Raw genomic sequence first — 12,500 nt, forward strand, 5'->3', positions numbered from 1 at the left:
CCGCAGACGGTCAGGAGCTGGGAACAGGGAGGAAAAGTGGGGAACAGGGAGGAAAAGTGGCGAACAGCACCTAACCAAAACAGGGTAGCCCCGGGGCATCCGAGTGGGAAACCAACCAAGCGTGTTGCAGCAACCTAACCTAGCTTGCAACACGAATGCCGCTTGTACTCTGAACAGTAATAACATCAGGTGAGTACTGGAGAACAAGCAGAGAATATCTCTCGCAAGACTCCGGGTCAAGGTGTCAGTGACCCAACAAGGCAGCATGACGAAGGTAAAAGTGGCGACTGTCACCCGGAGACAAGGGCACAGCTACCAACGATCCCGTAGAAGACGGGTTGGAACCCGGAAGACACATTCAATGGTCCACAGAGCCCCCACAGGGGTTTCCAGGGCCCGTAGGGTAAGAACTACGGGAAGCCTGGGCAAGGTGTTGCTAACTGGTTAAGAAACCCCAAAATAACAAGGGGGTAGAGGACAACACTGAAAACCCCTGCGACGTGTACAATCATGGGGCCCTAGCAGAGGGCCACCAAACACTACCAGTGGAACTATAGCCACACTAGGCAGACCCCCACCAAGCAAATGAAAATTAAAACAGAAAACCCATGCAAAAGTACACCGTCTCCAGAGGCAACAGGAACCGGTCACCGCTTACGTGGCAGGTCGCACAACACCTTGACGCCCTAATCAGCACAATACCAGTCCCTACCCAGTGGCCAAACAAGGGCCCCAAGCCCCAGCTGGCCCCAACCTGGTACCTGGTTGATGGGGTTCTGGGAGTTCTTCTACTCCCCAAGCCCGGCCCAAGGCCAGGCTCGACTTGTGAGAGTCTGGTCCACAAGGCTGTTGCTTGGAGCGGCCCGCAGGGCCACATACCCACCACGGCCCGGCTGATCCGGAACTTCTCTTAGAAAACCGTCCAGTTTTCTCTTGAAGATGTCCACGGTTGTTCCGGCAATATTTCTTATAGTCGCTGGGAGGACGTTGAACAACCGCGGACCTCTGATGTTTATACAGTGCTCTCTGATTGTGCCTATGGCACCTCTGCTCTTCACTGGTTCATTCTTGCATTTTCTTCCATATCGTTCACTCCAGTACGTTGTTATTTTACTGTGTAGATTTGGGACCTGACCCTCCAGTATTTTCCATGTGTATATTATTTGGTATCTCTCTTGTCTCCTTTCTAGAGAGTACATTTGGAGAGTTTTGAGACGATCCCAATAATTTAGGTGTTTTATCTCGTCTATGCATGCCGTATATGTTCTCTGTATTCCCTCTATTTCAGCAATCTCTCCTGCTCTGAAGGGGGAAGTGAGTACTGAGCAGTACTCGAGACAGGACAACACAAGTGACTTGAAGAGTACAACCATTGTGATGGGATCCCTGGATTTGAAAGTTCTCGTAATCCATCCAATCATTTTTCTGGCTGACACGATATTTGCTTGGTTATGCTCCCTAAACGTTAGATCGTCGAACATCATTATTCCCAAATCCTTGACATGCTGTTTTTCTACTATGGGAAGATTCGATTGTGTTTTGTACTCTGTATTATGTTTCAGATCCTCATTTTTGCCGTACCTGAGTACCTGAAATTTATCACTGTTAAACATGTTATTTTCTGCTGCCCAATCGAAAACTTTGTTGACATCTGCTTGTAGTTTTTCAATGTCTTCAGCAGAGGTAATTTTCATGCTGATTTTTGTGTCATCTGCAAAGGACGACACGAAGCTGTGACGTGTATTTTTGTCTATATCAGATGTGAGAATAAGGAACAGTAGCGGTGCAAGGACTGTACCTTAAGGTACAGAGCTTTTAACATCGCTTGGACTCGATTTTATCCGATTGACTGTTACTCTTTGTGTTCTGTTCGACAGGAAATTGAGTATCCAGCGTCCTACTTTTCCAGTTATTCCCATTGATCTAATTTTGTGAGCTATCACCCCATGGTCACATTTGTCGAACGCCTTTGCAAACTCTGTGTATACAATATCTGCATTTTGCTTTTCTTCTAGGGCTTCTGTGATTTTGTCATAGTGGTTGAGTAACTGTGACAGACAGGATCTTCCTGCTCTAAATCCATGTTTTCCTGGATTGTGCAATTCATTGTTTTCCATAAAACTAGAAATTTGATTCCTAATCACTCAGCAAATGCAAGGGCGAGGCAAATGCCGAGCAGCAAGAACCTCTACGGGAATGGTTCCCAAACGCCACAGGGAAGATAAACCTGTCACGCAGTGGCAGTACTCACAGGGCGCTTAGGGAGGGAAGCCCCTAAGCGCATGCAGCCCCGGCACTGATGAGGTACTCCTGGCCACCACACAACACTACACATGGCAGTGAACGCCGCACAAGGCAAACACCGCCTAGGAAACTGAGGCCAGAGAAGCATCTATCCCGGTTGACATTAGCTTACGAACTGATGCTAGGCAGCCAGCGCGGTGAGGTCCGGGGCTCCCCCTTCCCCCTCTCGGGGCGGGGAGGGCTGTGTGGACAATCGGCGCAGCAGTAAAGTGTGATGTTTGCATGTTTCCTTGGGATTGTAGGGAGTTTCTACCTCTCTGTTCATTTTTTTGTTTTAGTTTTTTACCATGTGAGGTTTGTTTTGTTATGCCTACCTTCTGGGTGCCTAACCCCGGTTGATGGCAGATAAGGAAAACCCCAACCACAAGGGGGTTTTCCAGGGCCATTGCTCCCTGAAACCTCTCTGAAGGGGCCAGGTTCTGGTGCTGGTCGCTGGTAGGTCTGAACTCCTTAGATAATGTCCTGGTCTAATATAACATACATTAGCCCGATAAGCTCCAGGGAGCTGTAGGGGCTCCCCACAGAAAAGTACATGGTCCAAAGATCAAAGCAAGATCAGGTAGCACATGAGCAGGCCAGAGGTGAAACAGTGCCTGAGAAAACTTATGAAAATGTACTGAGGAGGCATCATTTCCATATGCAAGCAGGAATGGCTCCACCAGCTCTGCACAATGCAAGGTGACAGTATTCAATATTAAAAGTTGAACCAGAAAAAATCCAGGAAAGGAAAGACAGAACAACCGAAACCAACACTGAAGGGCAATGATGAAGGGAGAGGAAATGCGGAAAGCACACCACAAGCTTTCATACTGTTGCCAAGAAGAGGACCACAGATGGCAGAGCAACACACCTGATCGCCATAGGGGTGGCAATAACTACGTATCAAAAACTCCAAATACTGTACAGAGAATGAAGGAGAAGGTGGAACCAGCAAGGTATGTTTCCAGACCGATCATCTGAAAGAGGTGGAGCTGCAGATAAATGACTGGGTTCGAACACCAGACAAGCAGCGCCTAAAAGCAAGGCTGGGCTGATCACCAGGGACCCAGAACAATCACCCTTCTCCTGTAGGATCTAATTTTACCAGGGCTTGGAGCAAGAGCTGGACTGGGGGGCAAGAAGTACAGAAACCCCCACTTTGACCAGTCCAGCCAAAAGCATCTACCTCGAGCCTCGCAGTTGAGGAATGGCCCCGCGGAAGGCCGGCACAACAACCAGGACAACACTAGGAGGTCCATGTCCGGGTGCCCGAACACCCATCAAAGCTAAGGAAGGAGTCAGTAGCGATGGTCCGCTCCGTGGAGATGGAACGGGATGGAAAACCTAACAGCCAAGATGTTAGATACTCTACTAACATGAATGGAAAGGAGAGCCAACCCCGGGAAGCCAGGACATGAGCTATATGAAGAGTCCAGCTCCAAGAGACAAGGACTGAAAAGGAGAACTTTCTCCATCCGGTTCAGACAACGAACCACATGAAGACAGTTCGAAAGGAACTGGACTACAGAGCCCAGAGGGATCTGAACCATCTTCAGCACAATCCACATGGCCGCAAACACTTGCATCATGCTGGGAACCCAACGAAGGCAAGAAGACCATGGTCCCCTAACCAGCTTGGTGAACATGGGGCCCCAACCGTATTCTAAAGCACTCAGGAAGACGCAGAGCAAGAATGGAGGAAGGTGCCAAGAAACTGAACCCCTGAAAATCCTGAAGAGGAAGCTGGAGACGCAGCAGCCAGCGAGAGCTGTATATTACATTGTACAGTATGGGGAATAAGGGTTGATGGTGCTGTTAGTAGAGTAAGAAACTGATGTCAACATGATACTGCTGCATCATGCTGACCCCTCATGATGCCTCAGTATCAAGTGTGACATAAATAGTGAAGGAATTTTCTTATATATATACAAATGAAAGACATAAAAGGAATACCAAGTGGAGTGAAATTTTAATGTACAGTATTTAATAAACAACACAAAGAAAAAAAAAAGTCGCTTTACATACCAAGATGGTAGTTTGCTGGTTTATACTCTTGATAACATCTTATACCAAGTACATCCTTAGAAATCTCTTCAAATGTTCCCTGCAGAGGCTCCAGTACACGCATCTGCGGTCTGCGGGAATCCACCCCTAGGCTGGCCAGAGATAGATCGGTTTGTTTGTTGTATGCCAAGACCACCAGGTGTTCGTCCAGGGGACCAACACCACACACGTAGAAGTCAGTTGTGAACATGTAAACTGATGAAAACATATAAACAACATACATGTTAGAATATACAATATGGTTGTTACTCTGTTAAGAACAGATTATAGCTAAGAAACAATGAAATAAAGTTCAATGTTGAAAATATAAAATGGTGAAGGACAACCCCAATCTTGGATTTGTTATATTCTAGTTCTTAGAATTTAACCCTCAAACCGCTAGGGACCCAAATGGAATTCACACCCACAGGCGCAACAAAAAAAAAAAAAATCCAAAAAATTCTTTCGTCTTATAGAAGTGTTCAATTTTGTTCCCTGATCATGGAAAAAATAACAAAAAAATCATAGGTGGCATATTTTAGCCGCAATAGGGTAGGGAAGTGTGGCATAAAACGGGCGTTGGCAGAGCCTTCGCCAGACGAGGTCTACTCCGCCCGAGCTGTCAGACGGCAGATGCCACAAATATATTATTACCTAATTATTTCAATGTCTCTGATTGATTTTTTTCTTAGTTTTTTTGCAGTAATATTATTCCGTACAGTGAATTGTGGTATATTTATATTATAAAATGTGTGAACCATCGCTGTACTCAAAATTATGGTGTGCATATTAGTGATTTAATTATTATGTTCATAAAACAATAAACAAATAGTTTTGCTGTTGTTACACTATATACACAGGTTATATATAAGTATCTGCATGTTTTGTACACCATAACGAACTACTAAGTTGGTCTTGTGAGTCAAAAAGCAACGAGGAGTGAACGCCAAACACCAGCGAGCCACTCACTGCCACTCCCTCCCTCAACACCACCTCACTCACCCTCATTTACCTCCCACAATACTCTTTCTGTATTTATTCACTATACACAGACGTTATATATACGTATTTACATGTTTTGTTCACCATAACTGTACATCTAAGCTTGTATGGTGAGTAAAGGCCATAAGACGTAGCTACTCACACAGTCAGCTGATCGGCGGCCGCCCTCAAGGCCAGACGCACTAATATTTGTCCTCCAACAATATTGTTTGTGGTGTTATTACGCTATATACACACATTATATACAAGTATCTACCTGTTTTATTCACCATCCCTGAACAAATAAGCTGGTATGGTGCCCAAAGACCATAGTGGCCATCAGTAAACAACATGCCAAGTTGTGCAGACGACGCTCCTCCCTCACCAAAATGGCGGCTCCCAACCTACTCCTCTCGCTGTTATCTCACTCTATACACACGTTATATATAAGTATCTACATTTGTGTTCACCATGGCGAACCACTAAGCTGGTATGGTGAGTGCAGTCAATATAAGGTGACCACACACAGTCAGAAGACATCGCCACCACCCTCCCTCCCACAGCATTACTCCTCCCTCCATGGAGCACAGCGCTAAATATCACCACAATCCTGCTATTATCAGAATCTGGTCAGTTTTATCACAGTCAGGGGGCTTCAGTAATACTATCACTGCTAAATAATAGCAGTATCATTTATATTATGGTATTTGTAGGCGATGCTGTGGTCACAAGCTGAACAGCGGTGCTGTGAGCTCGTGCGGCGTGTACCAGCCTTGGTGGCTTGCTCAATACTGACGCTGTAACACCCAAGAATGTTGGCCTGGATTTTTTTTCTAGGTGGCATCTGGCAACTATCGGTCGTGGCTGTACTATAGCTGCCCCTATCCCAGGCGGGGTGTTTAAATTATAGCGCTAGACACGAAATCATATATAAATGATGTGCGCAGTTTCGGTTTTGTCACTGATATCATTTATATATGATATGCGCGGTTTGAGGGTTAAATACCTGTTGGCCTCCCCCCCCCTCATGTTTGCCTAACATGTCATGTGGCCCCTCCACGTTAGAATCATACATGCAAATGTGGTATACAGTAACTGAAAATGTTCTTTAATTTACTCAACATGTTTTGTCATTTGATATAATATACAGTACTTGTATAATCATATATAGTACTGAAAATGTATACATAAATGTTGAAAACCCCAGTGTTAAATGCCGAGACTGATTCACGCTAAAATGTCACATCTTTCGCGGAAGTTGTGTTTCTTCTAGTGGGGGATCGGAGCTAGAATCTGGCCCCCCTTCCTCCTAGAAGTGTAGGGAGAGAGACAATTCAACACCACATCTGTAACATACTGTCTACATAAATGATCTACCAGTTGGTATACAATATTATATGAACATGTTTGCTGATGATGCTAAGATAATAGGAAGGATAAGAAACTTAGATGATTGTCATGCCCTTCAAGATGACCAGGACAAAATAAGTATATGGAGCACCATTTGGCAAATGGAATTTAATGTTAATAAATCCCATGTTATGGAATGTGGAATAGGAGAACATAGACCCCACACAACCTATATATTATGTGAGAAACCTTTAAAGAATTCTGATAAAGAAAGAGATCTAGGGGTGGTTCTAGACAGAAAACTATCACCTGAGGACCACATAAAGAATATTGTGCGAGGAGCCTATGCCACGCTTTCTAACTTCAGAATTGCTTTTAAATACATGGATGGCGATATACTAAAGAAATTGTTCACGACTTTTGTTAGGCCAAAGCTAGAATATGCAGCAGTTGTGTGGTGCCCATATCTTAAGAAGCACATCAACAAACTGGAAAAGGTGCAAAGACATGCTACTAAGTGGCTCCCAGAACTGAAGGGCAAGAGCTACAAGGAGAGGTTAGAGGCATTAAATATGCCAAAACTAGAAGACAGAAGAAAAAGAGGTGATATGATCACTACATACAAAATAGTAACATGAATTGATAAAATCGATAGGGAAGATTTCCTGAGACCTGGAACTTTAAGAACAAGAGGTCATAGATTTAAACTAGCTAAACACAGATGCCGAAGAAATATAAGAAAATTCACTTTCGCAAACAGAGTGGTAGACAGTTGGAACAAGTTAGGTGAGAAGGTGGTGGAGGCCAAGACCTTCAGTAGTTTCAAAGCGTTATATGACAAAGAGTGCTGGGAAGACGGGACACCACGAGCGTAGCTCTCATCCTGTAACCACACTTAGGTAATTACACTCCAGAAAGTCAGCGACGTATTACAGATAACTGGAGGGTTCATAGAAAATGAAGCCTCAAACTGTCAAACAACTCCACAAATGATTCACATAGAACAAGGGATTCACTCAAATTAGCTAGAAACTCTTAGTACCAATTACCACCAACAGGAAATGTGTGTTCAACACCAACAGGAGCCAGCTAGGGCTATGGCCCTAGCTGGCTCCTCATCTCAGGTCAGGACCTGATGAAAAACATGGAGGGAGGGGGGGGGGGGGAATCAGGGAGCCACCGGGGCTCCTCCAGAAAGTGGCATTTCATTATATTTAACGCTGGGTTTCTGACACCGGGGTGGTGGGAAGCCTTCAGGTGGCTCCTTGAAGGTAACTAACCACAAAACAAAATTGGGACTTACCAGGAAGAAGAGGAGACAGCTGGTACTAGGATGAAGAAAAGAACCCAGGCCGAAAGATGCTGCCCAAAGCCACACACGACTAACTGGGACCAGAAACACTGACCAAATACCTGGCAGCTAGAACCCAGTTAGGTGCCAAAACCCCCGAGCAGAATATAAGCCCCAGACATGTTGGAGAAGACTTTGACCAAAGCCGCAAATTTGTGAACATCGTTAGCTCGATAGTAAACTGCAAACTAGCTATACAGTACTTGGTGAAAATGCTGGCAACATGATAAATGCGAGCCTTGAACTTGGGAACATGGAAACATGCAACCAACACAGCATTAACCGAGACAGAACCGGTGACATGCAGGTAGTGGCCAAGACCTGCATCTGGATGTAATAAATGATGCACCTCAAACAAACCAAACAAGCATCAGTCACCAAAGAACCTCTCTGGATGCCTGTCAACTTATTTTTTGCCAGAAAAAACCAGCGTTGAATGTAATGAAATGCCATTTTCTGGGTGAGCCCTGGAGGTTCCCTGGAGCTTATCAGGCTCCAGGGTTTTATATTAGATCAGGACATTAGCTATGGAGTTCGGACCTACCAGGGACCACGAGCCAGAACCTGGCCCCTGCAGAGAGGTTTCAGGGAGCAATGGCCCTGGAAACCCCCCCCCCCCATGTGGTTGGGGGGGGGGGTTTTCTTTATCTGCCATCGACGCGAAAAACCGCCGACCAGTGGAAGGGAGGGTTACCAGGGAGCCTCCGGGGCTCACACAGAAAATGGCGTTTCATTACATTCAACGCAGGTTGTCTGTGGGGAATCCCTATGGCTCCCTGGAGCTACATACCCAAAGAAAAGTAAAAAAGGGACCACTCCGGGAGGTGGCCGCCACAAACTCCTCAATGGGATGTCGAGACAACTGGCCGCAACCTGTGACCCAAAGCAACACAGGAATGTCCAGGAGCCGGCACGCACCAAACCGGACGGCCAGGACCCTGTCCGACCCCATAAACCCAGCGCCTAAATAATAGCCCAGGACATGTAGCCAAATGTTGCCACAAAGGCAACAAACCTCCTAACCTCATAGGCATGAGGATAGACCACAGGCTGGCTAAGTTTAAGAACTCTGAGGACGACCTAGGAGACCCAAGTCCAGAAACAGGGAACAAGGGAACCCCCCGGAACAACTCCAGGGTAAGGTGAGGAGTGAGCGGCGACCGCCTCCCAGCTAAGTCCCTAAGTTTTTTCCTCTGTGGGTAGTTAGCTCCGAGGAGCCGAAGGGGCTCCCCCCAGAAAACCAGTGTTGAATGTAATGAAACGCCATTTTCTGGGTGAGACCCGGAGGCACCCCGGCATCCCTCCCTCCCTCCCGTCTGCGTTTTTTTGTGTGTTTTGACATCCAGCCTAAGAACTGAGGGTGGATAGTCGGTGTGAGGGGTCTAGGGCTCCCCCCCTCCCGGGGAGGGGGAGAGCTGCGCAGACAGCGGCGTGGCGATGTGTGATGTCATGATCGTTTGCTCGTTTCTTTTAGAGGACTTCTATCCACTTGTTCGGCTTTTGGTAGCAATATTTTCACCAGAATAGGGGTTTGTTTTGGGATGCTTACCTTTCTGGTTGCCTGACCCGGTCGATGGCAGACATAGAATGCCTACAACCACACGGGGTTTTCTATAGGCCATTGATCCCCCTTGCCTCTTCTGAGGAGGCCAGGTTCTGGCTCATGGTCCCCGGTAGGCCCATAGAACTCCATACACATGACAGATGCCAAAGTCTGACATTAGCATATCAGCCTAGTAAGCTCTGGGGAGCTTCCGGGTCTCACCCAGAAAATAGCGTTTTATTACGTTCAACGCTGGTTTTTTATGCATTTGAAGGTGATAAAGTCTAAGAAACCTATCAATCATCAGTTATATCACAACAATTTTCTACATTATTTGCAACATGCTCTAAAACTGTAATGCTGTAAATTGAAGAATAAACATGACTTACCAATCTCAAGATAATGGGGCGGAAGATCTACCGGACCAGGAGCCAATTGGGAAGGATTAGTGACCCGATCCCTCACCCGGCACACCTTGACAGAGTCTCCCCAGCCCACTATGAGTGTGCGGTCATCAGGCCAACACAGGTGTGGAGGATACTGATCACACGGCAGGCTATAGCAGACCAGAATAAGACAATAAGATTAAACAGGAATGCCATTTACAAAATGAAAGCAATTTCATGTCTTTAAACCTACTGCATGCTCATGTGGGCTTAATAATTATGATATTCTTGGTTAATACTGTAATACTGTATCAGTTTAAGGTTTTGACATTAAAAATTTAATGAACTACTATCTGCCACTCAAATAAAGTACTGTACCTTGCATTTTGAACCTTACATCCAACGTTAATTTTAGCGTGACTGGTGAAATGGTGATACACCCGCGTCAAAAAGACCAGACGCAAAGAGCAGAGGAGAAGGTTGAACCAGCCCCGTACCAGACCGGTCTGCCCTGCTGAAAAAGGCAGAGCCGGAGGAAACGCCCTGGGTTCAGACACCGAGCAAACAGCGCTGGAAACCAAGGCTGGGCTGGCCACCAAGGAGCCACAAGGACTACTCTCCCTGGGAAGGTCTCCAACCGAGCCAGAACTCAAAGCAACAGCTGGACCAGGGGAAAGAAGCACAGGTAACCTCACCTTGACCAGTCCTGCCGAAAGGCATCCACCGCGAACGCCTCGCAGTCGGGAAAGGGAGTCACATAAACTGGGAAACGCCGAGACCATGCCGACGCGAAGAGGTCCACGTCCGGGAGTCCATACGTCTGGCAGATCCAACGAAACGAGTCATCGTCGACCGTCTAGGGAAATGGATGACAGGGAATGAAACGAAACAGGCCGTCCACCAGGACGTTGGACACTCCCTAGATATGAACCACACTGAGAGCCAAATCCCAAGAATCCAGCAGACGAACCACTCGAAGGGACCAACCCCAAAGAGGCAAGGACTGAAGAGAACCCCCCGCGGTTCAGGCAATGAACCACTGGAGAACAGTCCGAATGGAGCAGGATGGTCGCTCTCCAAGCGACCCGAACTCTCAGAAGCATGAACCAGACTGCCGCGAACTCCCGAACCTTGCTGTGAGCCCGACGGAAGGACAGACCCCACCGTCCCTGGCCGGCCTGTTGAGTACTGGTCACAAAGCCCCAGCTGAGAGACGATGCGTCCGTGAACACATCGAGCGAAGGCTCGGGAAGGCGCTAAGGCACCGAACCCTGAAAACCCCGGCAGCCGGCGCTGTGAGGTACGGGTCCCCCCCTCCCTCTCTTGGGGAGGGGGGATGTGCGGACAAGAGGCGCGGCAGTAAAGTGTGATGTGTTGTTTGTTTCCTTGGGATTGTAGGGAGTTTCTACCTCTCTTTGGTTTTTTGTTTTAGTTTCTTACTATGTGGGGTTTGTTTTGCTTGCCTACCTTTCTGGGTGCCTAACCCCAGTCGATGGCAGATAAGGAAAACCTCCAACTACAAGGGGGTTTTCCAGGGCCATTGCTCCCTGAAACCTCTCTGAAGGCGCCAGGTTCTGGCGCTTGTCCCTGGTAGGTCTGAACTCCATAGCTAATGTCCTGGTCTAATATAACATACATTAGCCCGATAAGCTCCAGGGAGCCGTAGGGGCTCCCCACAGTAAATACATTTTATACTGAATAATACTCGTAGGTACTTTACCTTTATTGAGGACTATTGTTAGCGTATGGAAGACAGTGAGGAAGGGGAGGAGGAAGAGAGGTGTTCGTGTTAGGAAGGGGGAGTCCCCTTCCATTATAAGAGCAGTGATGACATTTCTGGGGTACTCTCACGCTTACGTTTAGCAGGCATATCACTAGGACCTGGTTATGGTTCACTGCTTGCTTGTCTTACTAAGAATCCATCTATAGACACTTATTTTTCCTTATGTTTTAACATTTGTCTGTTAAGACAAGTGAGACGCCACATTGTCTCAGTATGAATGATCTATTTTTTTCCTCTATCGTCATCCTCACAACTATTTTCTTAGGTAGAATATTACCACTGACTTTCTTGGAACCCATGGCGTGATATATAATAAAAACTTTTATGTTTAGAAACCAAAATACCAGCGTTGAATGTAATGAAACGGCATTTTCTGGGTGAGTCCCATAGGCTCCTCGGAGCTATCCAGGCTGGATGGATATGTGTATCTGTCTGGCATCAGTCAATGCATGGAGTTCTGCCTAATTGGGACCATGAGCCAGAACCTGCCCCCTTCTAGAGAGGCACGAGAAGCAATGGCCTATAGAGACTTCCCCTGTGGTTGGGAGCATTCTATGTCTGCCATCGATGGGACAACCACCCAGAAAGGTAGGCGCCCCAAAACAAACCTCTATTCTGGTAAAATTATAGCGACCGAAAGTCGAACAGGTGGACAGAACTCCCCAAATGAAAGTTAGCAAACTAGCATGACATCATCATGTCGCTGCGCAGCTGTCTGTGAACCCCCCACCCCCTCCCCAGGAGAGGAAAGGGGAAGCCCCAGACCCACCCGTCGGCGAC

At 46.8% G+C, this 12,500-nt stretch overlaps 1 protein-coding gene across 4 annotated transcripts in view; it reads right to left on the reverse strand.

The window, feature by feature from the left end:
• The window catches only part of lt (vacuolar protein sorting-associated protein light), a 263,565-nt gene that overhangs the window by 159,396 nt on the left and 91,669 nt on the right, over nt 1-12,500 (reverse strand). For all 4 annotated transcript variants that reach the window (XM_045740821.2, XM_045740818.2, XM_045740819.2 and 1 more), the window contains exons 6-7: nt 9,941-10,107; nt 4,309-4,542 (exon numbers count right to left, since the gene is read on the reverse strand). In XM_045740821.2, coding sequence (XP_045596777.1) covers nt 4,309-4,542; nt 9,941-10,107 — 401 coding nt within the window. The remainder of the gene's footprint in view (nt 1-4,308; nt 4,543-9,940; nt 10,108-12,500) is intronic.

Source organism: Procambarus clarkii, chromosome 13 (assembly GCF_040958095.1).
Source record: "Procambarus clarkii isolate CNS0578487 chromosome 13, FALCON_Pclarkii_2.0, whole genome shotgun sequence".
Lineage (NCBI taxonomy): Eukaryota > Metazoa > Arthropoda > Malacostraca > Decapoda > Cambaridae > Procambarus > Procambarus clarkii.